This window comes from Pongo abelii, chromosome 1, assembly GCF_028885655.2.
Source record: "Pongo abelii isolate AG06213 chromosome 1, NHGRI_mPonAbe1-v2.0_pri, whole genome shotgun sequence".
Taxonomy (NCBI): Eukaryota; Metazoa; Chordata; class Mammalia; order Primates; family Hominidae; genus Pongo; species Pongo abelii.
This window is the reverse complement of record NC_071985.2, coordinates 178,640,685-178,659,675: the sequence shown is the minus strand read 5'-3', so window position 1 is coordinate 178,659,675 and position 18,991 is coordinate 178,640,685. Positions and strand designations below refer to the sequence as shown.

General features: G+C 51.5%; 1 protein-coding gene across 3 annotated transcripts in view; it reads left to right on the top strand.

The window, feature by feature from the left end:
* Nucleotides 1-18,991, top strand: part of ACOT11 (acyl-CoA thioesterase 11) — a 169,048-nt gene that overhangs the window by 104,327 nt on the left and 45,730 nt on the right. For all 3 annotated transcript variants that reach the window (XM_054544407.2, NM_001133732.1, XM_054544451.2), the window contains 2 exon segments: nucleotides 13,547-13,754; nucleotides 14,723-14,792. In XM_054544407.2, the coding sequence (XP_054400382.1) occupies nucleotides 13,547-13,754; nucleotides 14,723-14,792 (278 nt within the window).

Here is an 18,991-nt window from a genome sequence, read left to right as displayed (position 1 = left end):
TTGGGACAGGTCTGATAGGGCTACTTTGCAGCCAGAGAGCTTGAGGCTGAAGGCGGCATCTGGAGTGTGGATGGTGCCACGTAGAGAGTTGCTGGCACACCTGCTGAGCTCAGCTGCCTCTGCCAGAGACTAGGATGTGCTCAGCTCTGGACCTCCTAATGCCCAGATTTGGCAGCTTGGGCCTTAGAAGCAGCCCCACTGGTCAGTGTTCCTCTGCTAAGCCTTGTTCTGAGACCTGCTCTGCAACACCTGCAGTGTAAGGGCATGCCTTCAGTGAGTAAAATCACAGCTCCTCTCCCACCACTCTGCTCTGCTCAGGAATGTTTTCTTGATCACTCCTGGGAAAATGAAAATGTTGTTATGTTGTGCAAGGGGAAGCTAGGTAAGGAGGGAAGGAAGAGAGCCAGAGGATAGCAGGCCTGGGCAGGCAGGAGGGCCCTGGGAACCGTCTGGGGCCTTGGGGGAGTGAGGGGGATGCTGAGTGGGGAGGTGCTGCTGGAGGGGCTGGGAGAAGGAGCCCCACTTTCTGGGGAGGAAGAGGACATCCCCCAGCAGGAGGGGCCCGCAGGACCTTGGAGCAGCCGCTGGGGCCTTGAAGGGGCCCACTGGGCTGCTGGTTTCCTGGGGCGGGAAGTCCTGGCTGCAGCCAGAATTTGGCCAGGGGAGGGCAGCTCAGGCAGGAGGAAGGTGCACAGTGGGGGAGGTCTGGAGCCTCTCCTCCCTTCCCGCTCGCCTCTCTTCTACTTGCTCTGTTCCCTGCCAGCCTCTGTTTTTCTCTCGCTCTGACCTCTGCATTGTTCCTTCCCTCCTGTCTTTGCCGCCTTTCCTTTCTCTCTCTCTGACTCTGGTTTCTTCTCCCTTCCCTCTGCTCTCTCTCATTCTCTCTCTCTCTCGCTCTCCGGAAGAGGAATTGCGATGCCTGTAGCTGCTGTGCTCAGCTCCAGGGTAAACAGAGTTGCTTGCAGGACGGTAGGGCCCGGGTCCATTGCCTGGCCACTTGTTGCCATGGTGACCCAGAGGCAGCACAGGCAGCAGCTTTGGCTGTCTGGCAGGGAGGGCAGGGGTCTGAGGAGGGGAGAGGCTGGCTCTGTCCTTCACAGCCCCAGAATGGCCCACCCCACTGTCAGGGCCTGCGGCATGGGGGTGACTGCCTGTGAACATGGATTCTGTACTGGGTGCTGTCAAAGCAGCTCCCCTGAGGGGGGGTCACATGGGAAGGGCGGGTCATTCATACTTGGGGTCAGACTCAGACTGCCCGTGTTCTAATCGCTTCTGGCCACTTTTTGCGGTCTCCTGGAGGTAGAGGGTGGGAGGTGGCAAATAGCCCCAAGGGAGGAAGCCACAGGGAGGCAGCTAGTGGGTGGGACAGAGGGAAGAACAGGCAGATTTGCTCTTCAGCAGAAGGGTCTCCCTTGGAAGGGAGTGAGCCCTCTGCTTCTGGGAGCAAACAAGCTCATGCTGGACAGCCACCAGAGGTAGTGTGGCGGGCTGAGATTTCTGCACCTGAGAGGGGCCTGTCTAGCTGAACCTGAGGTTTCCTCCCACTCTGAGAGCTGAGGATTTATAAAGTACAGTTTTCAGCTCCCTGAGAGTTTGCAATTTCCTCACCGACAGTGGCCTAGTGGGACAGTGTTCTGGAAAGTGCCTTGACCCTAGATCATGCTGGAAAAGGGTACTGACACCATCACGGCCTCCTGCAGAGGACATGAGGGTAGACAGGGAGGGGAGCTTCTTGGAAGTCCTGGCTCCAGGTATGGGTCCTGGCCTGGCATGTCTGGGTAAGGAAGGGCCGGTGGATGTCACAGATGCCTGGGATGCAGCAGTAACTGTCCTGCCTGCCAGATGAGAGAGAAGCAGTTGTACAAAGTGGTCAAGCAGTCTTAGCTTTTCGGTAAGCAGACTTGGGTTGATGTCCCAGCTCTGCCCTTTCCTGGCTGTGTGATTTTGTGTGCGTATATGTGCAAGTTACCTTTTCTGAGACTTTGTTTCCCCATCTGTAAAATGGGAATAATAACAACATTCAGGTATTAAGGCTGTGTGATGATTAAAAGAGATAATGCATAAAAATATTCAATACAGGCTGGGCACAGTGGCTCACGCCTGTAATCCCAGCACTTTGGGAGGCCAAAGCAGGAGGATTACTTGAGGCTAGGAGTTCGAGATCACCCTGGCCAACATGGTGAAACCCCATCTCTACTAAAAATACAAAAAGTATCCGGGCATGGTGGCACACACCCGTAATCCCAGCTACTCAGGAGGCTGAGGCAGGAGAATAGCTTGAACCCCGGAGGTGGAGGTTGCAGTGAGCCAAGATCACACCACTGCATCCCAGCCTGGATGACAGAGTAAAACTGTCTCAAAAGAAAAAAAAAATGTGGCTGGGCTGTGGCTCACACCTGTAATCCCAGCACTTTGGGAGACCGAGGCAGGTGAATTACCTGAGGTCAGGAGTTTGAGACCAGCCTGATGAACATGGTGAAAACCCGTCTCTACTAAATACAAAAAATTAGCCGGGCGTGATGGCGCATGCCTGTAATCCCAGCTACTCAGGAGGCTGTGGCAGGAGAATCGCTTGAACTCAGGAGGTGGAGGTTGTGGTGAGCCAAGATTGTGCCGTTGCACTCCAGCCTGGGCAACAAGAGCGAAACTCCATCTCAAAAAAAAAAAAAAAGTTCAGTACAGTGCTTGGCCATATTAATTAAATATACAAGGAAGAATGATTGTTCTCAATCTTACCTGCACACCCACCACTTTCAGTTTTATAAACTGAGGAAGCTGAGTCCAGAGAGGTTGAAACACTTGCTCCTGTTAGGTTGTTTTGGGCATACTGCAGGGACAGCGCCCAAACAATACGGAGGAGTTGAACCCTGGCCCACCCAGCCTGGCCCCTGTCCTGCAGGTTCCTGTCCATCTGCACACAGGGTCAGACTCTGCTCACACTCTGAAGCCCTGCTGCCCCTTGGCGTAGCAGATCTCCTAGGGAACTTCATGTTCAGTGGCTGTCTCCCTATCTAGACCTTGGCTCTGTGAGGGCGTGGCTCAGGCTTTCCCACACTCCCCACTCCCTGCAGGCCTGACTCAGTCTCTCAGTAAGTGCTGGCATAAAAGGAAGGCAGGACCGTGGCCACTTACAAAGCTGTTCATATGTTTGCACCTCACGACAATCTACACCTCACGACAATCTACAAAGTACTACAAAGTACTTTACAGATAAGGAAACTGGTCTGTGGGGGGTGCTCACTTGTTGAATGAATGAATGGAGAGAGGGGAAGCAAGTTGCCCAGAGACCTCCCCATCATCCCCACCCTGCTCCCTGTACTGAGGGTGGGGCTGGGATTCAAATGCAATCTACCCGTCTTAAGAACCCACTGTCCCCCCGCAAACCCTCTTTCCACATTTCTGTTTCCCAAAGTGAGAACAAATGCTGCTAGAGTCTGGTTGTTTAGGAAAGACAAGTTCCCATCCAGCCCAGCTGCTGCGTCCTCTCTAGCCTCCTTGACACTGCTTCCTCACATGTGCACAGAACTGCACAGTTAGCCGGGTCCCTTTAGGTTCTCTCCTTTCATCCGCATGCAGCTCTTCATGGAGCTGGGTGGGAGTGCTTGTCCTTCTTTAACCAAGGAGGAAACAGCTTCTCAGTAACTTGCCCAAAGTTTGCCTAACTAAGCCCTTTCACTTAAGACCTTAGACAGAGAGCCCCCTGGGGCTCAGTTTCTCCACCCATACAACCAAGCAGGTGTAATCAGTCTTCAAAGCCCTACTCACCTCTTGGTGCCGAGGAAAGGGCTGTGCTCAAGCTCTGGCTGGGCACCTTAGGGAGGACTTGAGATGTCTCTTGAGTGCGGGATCCCTATGTACCTCACCAGTGATAGCACCTCATATATTTGCTTATGGGTCAAATGAGATGTGAATGGGAAAGCATTCAGGAAATGCCCTCCCTACTCCCCCAGGCCCCTGGTGGTCACCTCTGGGACAGGGGCAGTTCTCAAGATGACCCGCAGAGGGTAGGTGTCAGATTTCAGACAAGGTTATTTTTACCCTTGGGGGTGGAGGGAGGCAGGTGACATTTGGACTCACAGTTCTAGAATGGGGTGAGGGGGCAGGGATGGGAGCAGGGCCTCTAGTGGAGAATCTTGTCTGACCTCAAGGTCCATATTGTCCCTGCCTGCGTGGGGTGACACTAGGGAGAATTGGGAACGCACTGAAAAAATCTCATGCATTTGCTCCACAGTGAGCCAGGCTCTGTCCCCTCTGGGCCCTGGAGATACCAGAAGTAGAAAGAGAGAGTTTCTGCATTGTAGATCTTCTGGTCTGGTGTCAATCAAATTCTCCCACAATTAATTGAAACTTGTCACAATGGAGAGCACTGCAGAAGTGAGGTACACAGGTGCCCGGGGTGCTGAGGGATAAGGAGCATTACAGAGATGCCGGAGCAGGACAAGTGCTCCAGGCAGACGGAGTGGCACGGGCAAAGGCCCAGTGCTGGGAGATGGCAAGCTGTACATGAGGACCTGAAAGAAAGCCAGTGTGGCTGGGTCACGCCGTGGTGCTATATAGGACTACAAGGTTTATGTGCGTTGTGTGTACAGTAATGGAGCAATGCACCAAAACAGCAGGAACTGTAGCAGAGAAAGTTTCATAATCAAAAGGCAGCCAAACAAGGAGGTGGGAGAGAACCTCAAATCCACCTCCCTGGGGAGTTTCTCGGACTGGGGTTTTTAAGGGGATTTGGAGGAGCTGGGGGTTGCTGATTGGCCGAGGAGTGAGGGGTGGAGTCATGGGACAGGGAGAAGAAGAAACTACATTTTTTTTTTTTTTTTTTTCTGAGACGGAGTGCAGTGGCGCGATCTCACTGCAAACTCCGCCTCCCGGGTTCACGCCATTCTCCTGCCTCAGCCTCCCGAGTGGCTGGGACTACAGGCGCCCGCTACCGCGCCCGGCTAATTTTTTGTATTTTTAGTAGAGACGGGGTTTCACTGTGTTAGCCAGGATGGTCTGGATCTCCTGACCTCGTGATCCACCCGCCTCAGCCTTCCAAAGTGCTGGGATTACAGGCGTGAGCCACCATGCCTGGCCAGAAACTACATTCTTGTGTTGAGTTGCTTCTTTGGAGGGAGGCTTTAGACTGACTGGTGTCAGTGGACCCACTGAAATGCAGGATTTGGGGCTGGGTACAGTGACTCACGCCTTTAATCCCAGCACTTTGGGAGGCTGAGGTGGGTGGATGACTTGAGCTCAGGAGCTCCAGATCAGCCTGGGCAACAAAAAATTAGCTGGGCATGGTGGCACATGCCTGTGGTCCCAGCAACTCTGGAGGCTGAGGTGGGAGGGTCACCGGAGCCTGGGAGGTGGAGGCTGCAGTAAGCTGAGGTCACACCACTGCACTCCAGCCTAGGTGACAGAGCAAGATCTAAAAAAAAAAAAAAAAAAAAGCAAAGCAGGATTTTGTAAATATCTCAAAATAGAAACCTCGAAGGTTTTTTTTTTAATGTTAGAGATGTTATCTAGAAAAGTTAGGACCTTGTGGCAGGGGCTGTGTGACTTTTAAGCAATAAGCAGCTATAAGAAAGTGGGCTATAGCGCAAGCTGGTTAATGCTTAGCTATGCTTTTACTTACAGCTTATGCTTTTGTTAAAAGCTTAGCAATTTAGCTTGATTAATTTTGTGAGGATGGCTTCAGCGTGAGTGAGACTGGAGGTGTGGGCAGGGGTGGCCCATGAAGGGCCTCAGAGACCTTGTTAAGGAGTTCTTCCTATAAGCCAAACCCTTTCAGGATTGGAAAGAATCTTGGAGACTCTCCGGTTAAATGCCCCATTTGACGGATGAGGAAACTAAGGCCCAGACATCTAATAATAAAACTCACCTTTTTACAATCACTTACCATGTGCCAGAGATCAGGCTGTACACTCTGCTTTCTGCTTTCACTGTATTTTCCCCTTAAAATATAGCCGGCATTTAACATCTTATTTAATTTAAATTAGCAGACTGACTTGATTTTTGCCAAAAATGTTTTCTCTCAATAATTAAAAAAATTAATTAATTGAAGTAAAATTCACATAATGTAAACTTAACCATTTTAAAGTGACCAGTTCCGTAGTATTTAGCACATTCACGGTGTTGTACAACCACCACCTCTATCTAGCTCCGAAAATTTCCATCACACTAAAGTACTACAATCCCTTACTCACTAGGTAGTTTTTCCCCATTCCCTCTGCCCCCAGCCCCTGGCAACCACCAATCAGCTTTTTGTTTCTATGGATTTATCCGTTAATGTGGATACATACAATATGTGACTTTTTGTGTCTGGTATGTTTCACTTAGTATATCTTTTTGAAATTCGTCTATGTTTTAGCATGTATCAGTACTTCATTTATGTTTATGTCTGAATAACCATTCATTTGATAAAGATACATATACACATATACATATATATCTATATACATACATATATATTACAATTTGCTCATATATTCATTTATTAATGGATATTTGGGCTGTCTCTACCTTTTGCTTGCTGTGAATAGTGCTGCTATGAATGTGTGTGTGCATGTATTTGTACTTGTTTTAGTTCTTTTGGGTATATAACTAGGAGTGGAATTGCTGGGTCGTATGGTATTTCTATGTTTAACTTTTTGAAGAACTGCTAAACTGTTTTTCATGGCGACTCAACCATTTTACATTCCCACCAGTAATGTACACGAGTCCTGTGAATTTCCTGGCAGCAGGCCCAGACCAGAGACCTCACATGACTGTGAAGCTGGAGCAAAGCTGCCTGTGCGCTGCCCCATGCAGCTCTGGTCCTGTTCCTCCTTCCAAGTTTTTCAGTAGCAAACAGCCCTGTGTACTGACTTTTCTCCCATTCTACATGTCCTTGGTTCCTTAGGATCCCTCTCAGGGCTGCATGAGCCAGGCACAAGGGGTCATGATGCTTCAGCCTACCCAGGCTGTGCAGTGAGAGTTCTCACCTTCCTTTGACACTTAGAAGTCCTGTGTCAATACTACCAGTTCTATGAGTGAGGCTGTCACATATGCAAACTCCTTTTTGACCCCCATACCAGGGAAGATGCCAAAGTGACAAGGGGAACAAACACACTGGTCTGGCTGTGCTGCCCTTTAAGAATCTGGCTCAGCCTCAGCCTGGTAACCCTAAACAGCAATGGCAGGGTCTGGGTCAGTAAGACACAGCTCTTTCCATGCAATGTTGGAATGAGTGCCTCCAGTCTCTTATTGCTGATGGGAACCTTGTGAAAGGACCTGCATCTCCTGGACAAACCGAAGACACCCGTGGCAGTGCAGGCCCCACCCCCTGAAAAGCCGTCACACTACTTGACTGACCATGCCAGCACTATGGATAAACCTCAAGCCTTTTAGGTTAACTCCTGTCTGCCACAGATTCTCAGGAAAAGAGATCATCTTTCTAGATCCAGATTCACAGGCAGATGACAATCCATGACCTGAATAACCTCTTAGGGAAGGTTTTCAGATTCTGCTCCACATTCTGGGACGCTTACCAGGGCTTCAGATTAGGAGGAGAAAGTTTATTTTATTTTATTTTTGTTATGACCTCTATCCAGGCCTCCTTTCCTTGGATGCAAAATCAGTGTGATAGAAAGGAGAATGAACAACAAGCACATTGTGGTATTAGTGAAAGAAGCAGCTACCATTTGGAAGCCCAGAGGGAGTGTTTATTTTTTTAATTTTTATTTTTACTTGTAAAAATAAAATATTTAATTTATGATCTTGAAAAAAAAAAAGAATTGCTAGGGTAATACATATGAGAACTGCCAGCATAGGACCTGAGACTTAGTAGGTGTTCAATAACTGTTCACCAAATGAATATATATAGGAGATGCTTCATAAAAATATTGGTTCAATTCTCTGCCTTTCCAACTCCCAAATCTTGAAGAATGTCAAGTGTGAACACACTCAGTAGCTAAAGGAAAATTAGGATGTTTGATAGGACATTGGGACCATCATTTGTCTTCTAGAATGAAGATATGATCTGATATTATATGACAATCAGAAGCCTGAGGAACAGCCCCCTGGTATCCTTCCTCCCAGCCCTGGGGCTAGCTTTGAGGACGTATGCTCCCCTTTTACCCATGAGTTTGCTGCCTAACACTACTACCCTTTTTTGCCTTGTCTGCTGGGAACCTCAAGGCCAATGCAGCTCTCTTTGGCAGCATCTGGATTCCTAACAATCCTCTCCTCTCTTATTTGGTTCCTTAACTTTATTTGTTTGCATTTTGGTTCCTAGTGCACATGCATCCTGTGTGTGTCCCGGGTATGTGTGTTGGCTGCCTCAGAGCCTCTTTTGGGAAGAAGGCAGGGAATAGGCTGAAAGAGGAGCTTTGGAATGTTGACAAATACCCTGCCTTGCTGGTGGGGAAAGCGCCAGGAGGCTGCCCTTGGGTTTCTCTGAGAGGCTGGGGGAGAGGGAAGGGGCTGGGGCCACCTCTGTGGGGACAGAGCATGGAATTTAGTCAGCTCCCTCACACTGCTTAGAGTGACCTGGTTCAGACAATGGGGCCTTTCATGGGGCCTGGCCCACAGCTCTGGGGTGGGTGCAAGGCCTCTTCTCCCTTCCCGCCCCTGGGGCCCACCTTCCAGTACCTTGTGAGAGGCAGGGGCGGGAGAATGGGAGGAACAGGGGCTTTGCAGTTTTGCACCCTGGGTTTGAAGCCCTGCTCCATAATCACTGGCTTTTTGAATTCTCACAGAACCTCTCAAAAAAGCTCGTAATCTTGCCTTGCACAGGGTTGCTGTGAGGCTCTGGTGAGCACATGGGTAGAAAGCACTGTGGAAACAGTCCACTTTGAACTATGTTTGGGTCCCTCCCAGCTGTATTTCTGTAGAAAGCACAAACTTTATCATGCTAATAGTAAGCACTCAATACATGTTAGCCACAGGGTATATGTGTGCTAGGAGCTTCATATACTTGGTGTTGTTTAATTTCCTCCCTACGATGATTCTTAGAAGTGAGTATAATAATCCCATTTTTATAGACAGGAAACCGAGGCCCATAGAGGTGGAGCAGCTTGCTCAAGGTTATCAAAGTTAGTTGTGGAACTGGACTTGAACCCAAGCTAGGCTTGAACCCAAGGCCTGTGCACAGCCTGTGTCATGGTGGGTTACTCCAGAGGTCACCCAGGCCTGCTCCTCCCATTCAGGGCAGGTAGGTCTCCTTTGCACCAGGCCTGTTGCTCCAGATGGCGTCTGCAGGTATGGTGATCTCAGCTGGCTTATCACTGTAGGCCGTGCCTTCTCCAGAAGTCTTCCATGGTTTCTGGGGACTTCTTGGCCTGGACCCCAAGCCCCTCTTCCTCTGTTTCCACCCATCCAGGTACGTAGAGCATTTTCCCACCTGCTCTCATTTGCCCCAGTGTTCACATCACCTGAACCTTTTGCCCCGACATTCCGATCACCTGAACCACAGCCGTTCTGTTTCTCCTTTTTGCTGTTCCTTATGGCCTCTCTGCACCTCAGACCTTCCTCCCACTGTGAGTCTCAGCTCTCAGGCCATTAGTCTTTTCCTTTCTCTCTTCCATGGGCATTTATTCAGCCCCGACTCTGTGCCAGGCACTTGTCCCTATCCCGTGGAAGCATCTATCTGATGGGGGTGGCAACTGTGAGGACAGTGACTACCCAGCTTGGTCAGTGCCGTGATGGAGATGGTGAGGCTGCAGGGGCATTCTAATTCTCCCTGGGGAAGAGAGACGCAGGATGAGGAAGGGCTCACCTAGCAGACGGGGGCAGATAAAGGGATTCTAGGTGGAAGCGGCACCTTCCTGGTGGGGGAAGACAGCGGGAGTGAGAGTGGTGCTCTAAGGAAACATATATGGTCTGGAGCTGAGAGAGTGGCTGCTGGGGTGAGTGGCAGGAGCTACGGTGGCTGGTTCTTGATCCTGAGAGCAGTGGGGAGCCATCGAAGAGTCTTGAGCAGGGGAAATGCCTGGTGAGGCTTGCTCTTTAGAGAGGTCTATGTGCTCCTAAGGGGCAGAGCAAAGTCCCGTGGTGGGTGGAGTTATGAGGACCAGGTCTCCCCGAAAGACAGGACATGGTAAGCAGTAGTTGTTGAGTTGGATTTGCTTTTTGGAAAGATCCCTCTGGTGCTGTATGGAGGCTGGAAGGAGTTAGATCAGAGGCCTGTTTAAGGTCGGATCATTGGGACTTGGATACTGGGCAGAGGGAGGAAACCAAGGTGAAGCCTTGAGCCTGTTTCCAGCCCCAGTAGCCTGTGGGCCTGTTGTCAACTTGCCTAGAAGGAGCCATGGCCCAGTGGGGCTTATACTGGCCCCCGCAGCTGGGTGGTCCTGGGCCAGCTTTTCCCTCTGTGCCTTAGTCCCTCAGGCTGTGAAGGGATTGGGTGAGGGGGTCTCTCCTGCCCTGACCCCGCAGCTCTGTGACATGACTCTGGCTCAGAAGGAGGGACACAGAGCCCACGGTGTGGCTAGCTGGGGCCTAGTCTAGCATTATCAAGTCTGGCCAGGTCTGCCAGGGCCTGGGACCAGCACTTGGCACAGCTGCTGTCTGAGAGGGCACATCTTCGACCTCTGGGTGCCCTCCTACCCTTGCAATAGTGCAGTCCCCCCGCCTCCCTGGCAGCTCTCTTGGCTCGGCCTGCCTGGCCGCCCAGGCCCTGACTCCATCCAGGGCCTCTGTTCTTCCTATGACTGGCCCTGGGAGGAGTGGCCCAGCTCTGGAGCCCCATTGGCCAAAACTTGCCTGGGCTGCACACACCCCTGCCTCCCAGACTGGCTGCCTGCCCACCTTGGGACTAGGAGGCCTGGCCTGGCATGCCCTAATGTGGGCAGACTGCCTTGGAGCCCAAGGAAGGAGTGGAGTCTGAAAGGCTATGCCTGGGGCCACCTGCTGCTCTGTGCCTGCCGCCTGTGCTCCAGCCCAGGGTTTCTGCACCCCTCTCTTTGAGGGGAGTGGTGGGGACAGCAACTGCGAGGCTTGTCTCTCAGTGTGCTTCAGGGGCCCTGCTCAGAGGAGCACAGCATTTCCATTCTGACAGGGTTCTAGAGCTTCCTCACTGGGAATCTCAGCTGGGTATGCAAATCCCAGGCTGAGTTAGGCCCTGGACTCCTGGAACCAGGGGTACCTGGAACCAGGGCACCAGGCAATTCTCTGTCCTACCTGGTGAGTGACAGATGTGGCTTGGGAAGGGGGAGACCCTGCTCAGGATCACACAGCACTTGAGGAACACAGGTAGAATTTGAACTCAAGTCCGTCTCTGTTTGTCCCTCCACAAACCTTTGACGATGTCCTCCTGTGTGCCAGGCCCCTCTAGGCCCAATTTGTCTTTGTATTCTCTATGTTTGGCCCAGGGCCCTGGACAGAGGAAGCGTTTGGTGAATGAATAAATGAACGAATGAACCAGTGAGCAGGGCACAGGTCCTGGCTCCTGTGGCATAGGGTCCAACAGGAAGGTAGGGACTCCTGATTCACAGAACAGGAAACAGGAGCGCATGGGAGGAGGGGTTGACCAGGTGAGAAGCAGAGAGAGGACCAGAGCTCAGGCATCATGACTGCTGGTCCAGGGCTGTGTCCATGTTCCTTTGTTGGTGAAATGGGTCAATAGTTCTTGCCTTCATCCTCGTGAGGACTCAGTGAAGTGGCGGACGTGCCCAGGCTGGTAAAGTGGGGGTGCTGTGTGTTGGCATCCCTGTGTGTGTGTGTCCAGACTGCCCAGAAACCCCAGGCGGTCTGCCCCTTTTGTTCTGCCCCTTTTGTTCTGCCCAGTTGCCCTCTGCAAGTGGGCGTTGTCTCCCCCATTTCCTCAGCTCTCCCTAGGGCTTCTTTCTGGAATTTCTTCCCAATACCCCTGGCTATGGGAGGGCTTTGGGAAGAGTGTGGACGAATGGAGTCTTGCCTACCACCTCTCTCTACCCACTCCTACACCCCGAAAGCCAGCCACCCGTATCCATGCAGGCCCCCAGTGCACAACCAAGCGGGAAGTGCCTTGGCAGTGGTTACCATAGCGATGGTTCCTGCTGCTTGGACAACATCGGCCTTCCAGCTACCTGTGAGAGCCTGCAAGCCAGGCAGCCTGGCACCCTGCAGGCCTCCACCCAGGCTGAGAGCTCCTGGGATGGCTGTCTTCCTGCCTCCCCTTGGTGCCCAGCCTCCTACCCAGGGGCTCTTGGGACTAAGCCGGGTTTCTGGGAACCCATAAGCCGTTCTGGGTCAGACAGGCCTGGTTCAAATCCTGGCTCTACCACGTGGGGGTCAGTGACTTTGAACAAGCCACCTCGGTGTGCTTGAAATTGAATTAGCTATGGGAGGCTCATTGGGGGGAATTATCTAAGGAGTATACACCAGGTACAAGAGCTACCACTGCCATCATCCTGCAGCCATGGCAGGCTCACCATTGGGGCATGGTGCTCTTTGCCACTACAGCCAAGCCCAGGTCCCTGGACTCCTCATCTCAGCCCCAGGAGGCCCTGCAAGCAGTGTAGTGTCGGGGGTAGGAGCTCAGGCTGCAGCAGACCTCTGGGGCCACAGCTGAGCTTTGTCACTTACTTGGGCTCCTCATCTGTAGGATGAGGATAATAAGGCATCTGTGTCATAGGTTTGTTGGGAGGATAAAATTGGATTAGTACATATAAAGTACTTGTAAAATTATGTGACACCTAAGTGCTATATAAACATTAGTGGCGACTGTCATCACCACCACACAAGTGGCATTGGCCATGAGAATTGGAACCCATATGCCTGTCCCTCCTCATTTTTCTCACACATGCAGGTGTGCCCAGCTCTTGAGCTCATGGTCTGCTTAGGGATGGCAGGCTGCTAGCCCCTTCCCTCTTCCTCCCTTCCAAAGGACTGATGCGCACACCCCACCTCTTCTGCCTGGAGAGTAAGACATGCTGGTTCCAAGCAGAAACCCCAGCTCTAATTCATGAGTTGGAGAATTTTCTCAGCCAGTTTTCCAGCTGGCAGCTGTTGTACCCAGCCCTGGATCAGACAGCTGGTCAGTGACTGCCCACAGCCCTCCCAGGCAATAGATCCAAGTGCTAGACATTAGCAGGCCACAGAGGCTGTCCTGATGGCCTCTGAAGATGGAGGGAGCCCAAGAAAGGAGCCCTTTGGGGATGAAATCAGGGCAGCTTCTTGAAACACTGTATTAGGAACAGTTCCCTGGGCTTGACTGCTATAGAGCTCTCTAGGCCTCCCTGCATAGAGAGGGGACTCTTTCCAGAATGAAGGTAAATCTAAGGCAACATTTTAAAAAGTTGGCCCAGGAGCTGAAGCGAGGAGGACTGACTTCTCTGCATGGTTTTGTCTCCACTGGCCCACTCGGGTGCAAGGCCGTGTTCATATGCGGTTCTTGGCCAAAAGGAAACTGGGCAGAAGCAGCATCCACAGATCCCCTGGGGTCTGAGACCACGGGCTGGAGAGTGGTGACCACTCTCAGGTTGGGGTCTGGTGGGAGGTGGCCCTAGGTACTCTCTCTCCCCCAGACCCTAAGTTCTCAGGGCTGGACACACCTGGGAGACCCTGCAGCAAGCGGACCTCTCTGTCCCCACCTGTCCCCCAGGGCTTGGCCTCTGTGTTCTCCAGCCGTACATCCCGGAAGTCAGCCTTACGTGCAGGGAACGACAGTGCCATGGCAGACAGCGAGGGATACCGGAACCCCACGGAGGTGCAGATGAGCCAGCTGGTGCTGCCCTGCCATACCAACCAACGCGGTGAGCTGAGCGTCGGGCAGCTGCTCAAGTGGATTGACACCACGGCCTGCCTATCTGGTGAGGCTGTGCTCCCCATGGCTCCCCACCTGCCCCACAGGCCCAGAGCAGGGGCCGTGCTTTCAGAGATGGTCACTGTCCACCCTAAGTGCCACACTTGTTTCTTATCTTGGCCTTTGCTCATGCTGGTCCATCTGTCTGAAATGCCCTTGCTGATGTCTCAATGCTCAGCACAGCCCACCTCTCTCTCACTCAGAACCCTTCAGCCCTGAGTGTTGGTCCCAGGCCCTAAGTCCCTGCCTCAGCACAGTGCAGCCTTCCACATGGCTGCTTCAGATTGGCTCGGAGATGCTGTTGAGCAAAGCCCATGACTGCCTGCCCTGCAGCGCTCCTTCCCTGAGTTGAGGTGCGCTGGACTGAGCCCATTTCATTCCTTGTGTTGCACCGGTGTTCTCCAACCTACAGCGCTCACAGCCTGGTGGGGTGGGGATGGGGGATAGACAGGTGACCCGACTGTTCCCCAGCACTGTTTCAGAGGCCCTGACCCAGGCCCTGGGGGCAGGGAAGGGATGCCTGAGGGGCTAAGGCACCTGAGTGGAGTCCTGAGGGTGAGAACGACTCAGGCAGGGAACAGGTGGTTGAAGGGACGGGGCTCCAGAAGGCCAGGAAGCAGGCCAGTGTGGCGTGATCACTCATTCAACAGCTACTTACTGAGTGTGTACTATGTTCCAGGCACTGTTCCAGGACTGGGGTACAGCAATGAACAAGACAGGCAAAAATCCTTGTCCTCAAGTAATTTACAATCTAGCCAGGAGGGAGAGACAGTAGACGGACGAAAAGCAGATATACAGAAGAGGGTCGGGGTGGTGCCCACGGTGAGGGGTGTAAGGAAGGGTGGCAGCAGGGTGTGGTGGGAGTTGCGGCCTTGGCTTGGGCAGCTGGAGAAGCCTCCTGAGGAGGTGCCATCTGAGCAGAGGCCTGTGATCAGGGGAGGCTGCTAATGTCTGGCTTTCTTCTCCTGACACCAGCGGAGAGGCACGCTGGCTGCCCCTGTGTCACAGCTTCCATGGATGACGTCTATTTTGAGCACACCATTAGGTAAGTGGCCCCTCCTGCCTCAAGGTCCTCTGGTCTCCCTCCCGTCAGCCTGGGGCCTGTCCTCCTGACTCCCTGCCTGGTCAGCCTGTGTGCTGCCTAGAGCCTGACTCAACTGACTGAAAATGAGGTGGGGGCAGCCTCTGGGGAAGTGTGAACCCCTCTGCAGTGTTTCTGGGGTCTAGGAGTTGACCTGCTGTTCCATGCGGTGGGTGGGTGGGTGTTCCCTCAGCCAGGGTGTGGCCGAGATAGCATAGTGGGGTGCTGCGTGACTTTGGGGAAGTCAGTCTCTCTCTCTGAGCCTCAGTTTTCTCATCTGCAGAATGGACAGGGTTAGACTTAATCAGTGAATGCCTTTTTGAGCTTGGACATTCTCTTTGGGTCCTTGGTCATTGGGCTGTAGGGAGGCCCCTAGACAAGGTGCTTTGGCAAAGTCTGAGCCAGAAGCTTGGGCCATTCAACCTCTGCTCACATCCTTCCGGGGATGAGGAGCTCGTTACCTCATTACTAAAGTAGACTTTTTTTTTTTCTTTTTTTTTTGGAGATGGAGTCTCCCTCTGTCACCCAGGCTGGAGTACAATGACACAATCTTGGTTCACTGCAGTCTCTGCCTCCTGAGTTTAAGCAATTCTTGTGCCTCAGCCTCACGAGTAGCTAGGATTACAGGCGCCCATCACAAGGCCCGGCTAATTTTTTTGTATTTTTAGTAGAGACGGGGTTTCACCATGTTGGCCAGGCTGGTCTCGATCTCCTGACCTTAGGTGATCCACCTGCCCTGGCCTCCCAAAGCGCTGGGATTACAGGTGTGAGCCACCACACCTGGCCTTTTCTTTTCCTTTTTTTTTTTTTTTTTAATGGCTGTACAGAATAGAAGAATATTCGTCACATGCACCGGGCTTTGCCTCCCCATGGCTTTGCCCATAGATCCTGCTTCTGGGATCCAAGGAGCAGGCTGAGCCCTTGGCTCAGGACAGGCTGCAGGGCCACACACAGAGCTCTTGTCTCTGGGCCTGATCCTAAACTCACCAGCACGAGCTAGGACATCAAGTGCCAAGGGCTTACAGGACTCACTGGGTGCTCAGTGTGTCACCATTAAGGAAGAAGATTGGCCAGTCCCTGTACTCACTCATTCAGTCATCAGTCATTCCCTCACTACACACTTAATATTAGATAAGCACCTTTTCCAGAGCAGGGGCCTTGCTGAGACTGGGCATGCAAAGTCCACTGGAGCACAGCCTCTTCCCCGGAACCCACAGTCTCCAGGGGAGGCAGATGTAGGAACGTCATTCAATTCGCAGTGAGAAGTTCTTTGCAATAATGGGCTCCGGGCCAGGCGCAGTGGCTCACGCCTGTAATCTCAGCACTTTGGGGGGCCTACGTGGGTGGATCACGAGGTCAGGAGTTCAAGACCAGCCTGGCCAACATGGTGAAACCCCGTCTCTACTGAAAATACAAAAAATTAGCCGGGCGTGGTGGTGAGCACCTGTAATCCCAGCTACTCGGGAGGCTGAGGCAGAGAATTGCTTGAACCCAGGAGGCAGAGGTTGCAGTGAGCTGAGATCGCACCACTGCACTCCAGCCTGCCAACCTGGGCAAGAGAGCGAGCCTCCGTCTCAAAAAAAAAAAAAAAAAAGGCTCTGCTTCGTAATACTTTTTTTTGTTTGTTTGTTTAAGACAGAGTCTTGCTCTGTTGCCCAGGCTGGAGTGCAATGATGTGATCTTGGCTCACTGCAACCTCCACCTCCCGGGTTCAAGTGATTCTCCTGCCTCAGCCTCTTGAGTAGCTGGGATTACAGGTGCGTGACACCACACCCAGCTAATTTTTGTATTTTTAGTAGAGACAGGGTTTCACCATGTTGGCCAAGCTGGTCTCGAACTCCTGGCCTCAAGTGATCTGCCTGCCTTGGCCTCCCAAAGTGCTGGGATTACAGGCGTGAGCCACCCTGCCCAGCTGCTTTGTAATACCTTTTATTTTAGAATAGTTTTAAATTTATAAAAACATTGTATCTCTAAAGATAGTACAAGGCCAGGCGCAGTGGCTTGTGTCTGTAATTCTGGAACTTTGGGAGGCCAAGGCAGGCAGATTACTTGAGCTCAGGAGTTTGAGACTAGCTGGGCAACATGGCAAAACCCTGTCTCTACCAAAAATTAGCTAGGCATGGTGATATACGCCTGTGGTCCCAGCTACTTGGGAGGCTGAGGTGGGAGGATCACTTGAGCCTGGGAGGTGGAGGTTGCAGTGAGCCAAGATCACACCACTGCACTCCAACCTGGGTGACACAGTTAGATCCCATCTCAGGATAAATAAAAAAATAAAAATAAAGATAGTACAGAGAGTTCCCATATACCCCACACCCAGGTGCCCCATGATTAACATCTTACATTTGTAGGGTACCTTTGTCACAATTAGTGCACCAATACTGATACATTATTTTGATGCCTTTTTAAATACGTTAACTTATTTGATCCTCAAAACAATACTATGTGGTCATAGCTATTAGTATCCTCATTTTACAGATGAGGCAACTGAGGCACAGAGAAATGAAGTACCTTGTTGAAAGTGGTACAGCTAATTGAGGACCCAGGATATACTACCAGGCAGGCAATCTGGCCCCAGAGCCCTTGCTCTTAACCAGTGGGTTGTATTTCCTATATGTCTGGGGGTAGGTGTCGTGGCACTGAGGATAGTCAAGGGGGGACTTCCTGGAGGACACATTTGAGCTGCCAGTACTCTCAGCTCTGTATATAGTGATACTTTGAAGCCAGTGGAGCTGTGTCTGGGCCAGCTCCAGGTCCCTGTAGCCAACACAAGTTCTTTTACTTAGGGGAGCAAGGAATAGAGAGGGTTAGGGGTACATGCATGATGGCTGGACCTGCTGCAGGGCTCAGCAGAGTGAAGGTGAATCTGGGTGGAGGAGGCTGTGGGTGGGAGGGAAAGCCAGAGAGGATGCCGGGAAGGAGGGCAAGCTGGGGAGGGGCCTGGAGCATGGTTGGTGGCCAGGGAAGGCCTGGACACACCTGAGGAAAGATTAAGAAGTTTTTTTGTTTGTTTGTTTCTGCTTTTGCCACTTAAAAATATTTCCAAATGTATCTCTAAGGGCTAATAACTCTTTTTATATTTATTTATTTACTTATTGAGATGGAGTCTTGCTCTGTCTCCCAGGCTGGAGTGCAGTGGCACAATTTTGGCTCACTGCAACCTCTGCCTCCCAGGTTCAAGCAATTCTCCTGTCTAAGCCTCCCGAGTAGGTGGAATTACAGGTGCCCACAACCAAGCTGGGCTAATTTTTGTATTTTTATTAGAGATGGGGTTTCACCATATTGGTCAGGCTGGTCTTGAATTCCTGACCTCAGGTGATCCGCTTACCTTGGCCTCCCAAAGTGATGGGATTACAGGTGTGAGCCACCACGCCTGGCCTTCTTTTTTTTTTGAGAGAAGGATTCTTTTTAAACACAACCTTAACATCATTACCACATCTAAAAAATTAGCAATAATTTTTCACTAACATCACTAGTCAGTGTTCAAATGCCCAAACTGTCTCATAAATTTGTTTTTATTTTGTTTGCTTTGCAGTTATTTATTTTTTCAAGATGGAGTCTTGCTCTGTTTCCCAGGCTGGGGTGCAGTGGCACCATCATAGCTCACTGCAGCCCTGAACTTATGGGCTCAAGCGATCCTTCCACCTTAGCCTCCCTAGTAGCTGGGACTACAGGCATGTGGCACCATACCTGGCTAATTAAATTTTATATTATTATTTTTTTATTTTGTAAAGATGAGGTCTCGCTATGTTGACCAGGCTGGTCTCAAATTCCTAGCTTCAAGTGATCCTCCCACCTCTGCCTTCTAAAGCATTAAGATAACAGGCATAAGCCACCACACCCAGCCTGCAGTTATTTTGTTTTTCAAGTCAGGATGCAAATAATTGTAATTGGTTCCTTCTCTATAGGGAGGCCGAGGTGGGCAGATCATGAGATCATAAGATCCAGACCATCCTGGCTAACACGGTGAAACCCCATCTCTACCAAAAATACAAAAAATTAGCCGGGCGTGGTGGCAAGTGCCTGTAGTCCCAGCTACTTGGGAGGCTAAGGCAGGAGAATGGCATGAACCCAGGAGGCAGAGCTTGCAGCGAGCCGAGATAGCGCCACAGCACTCCAGCCTGGGCAACAGAGTGAGACTCTGTCTCAAAAAAAAAAAAAAA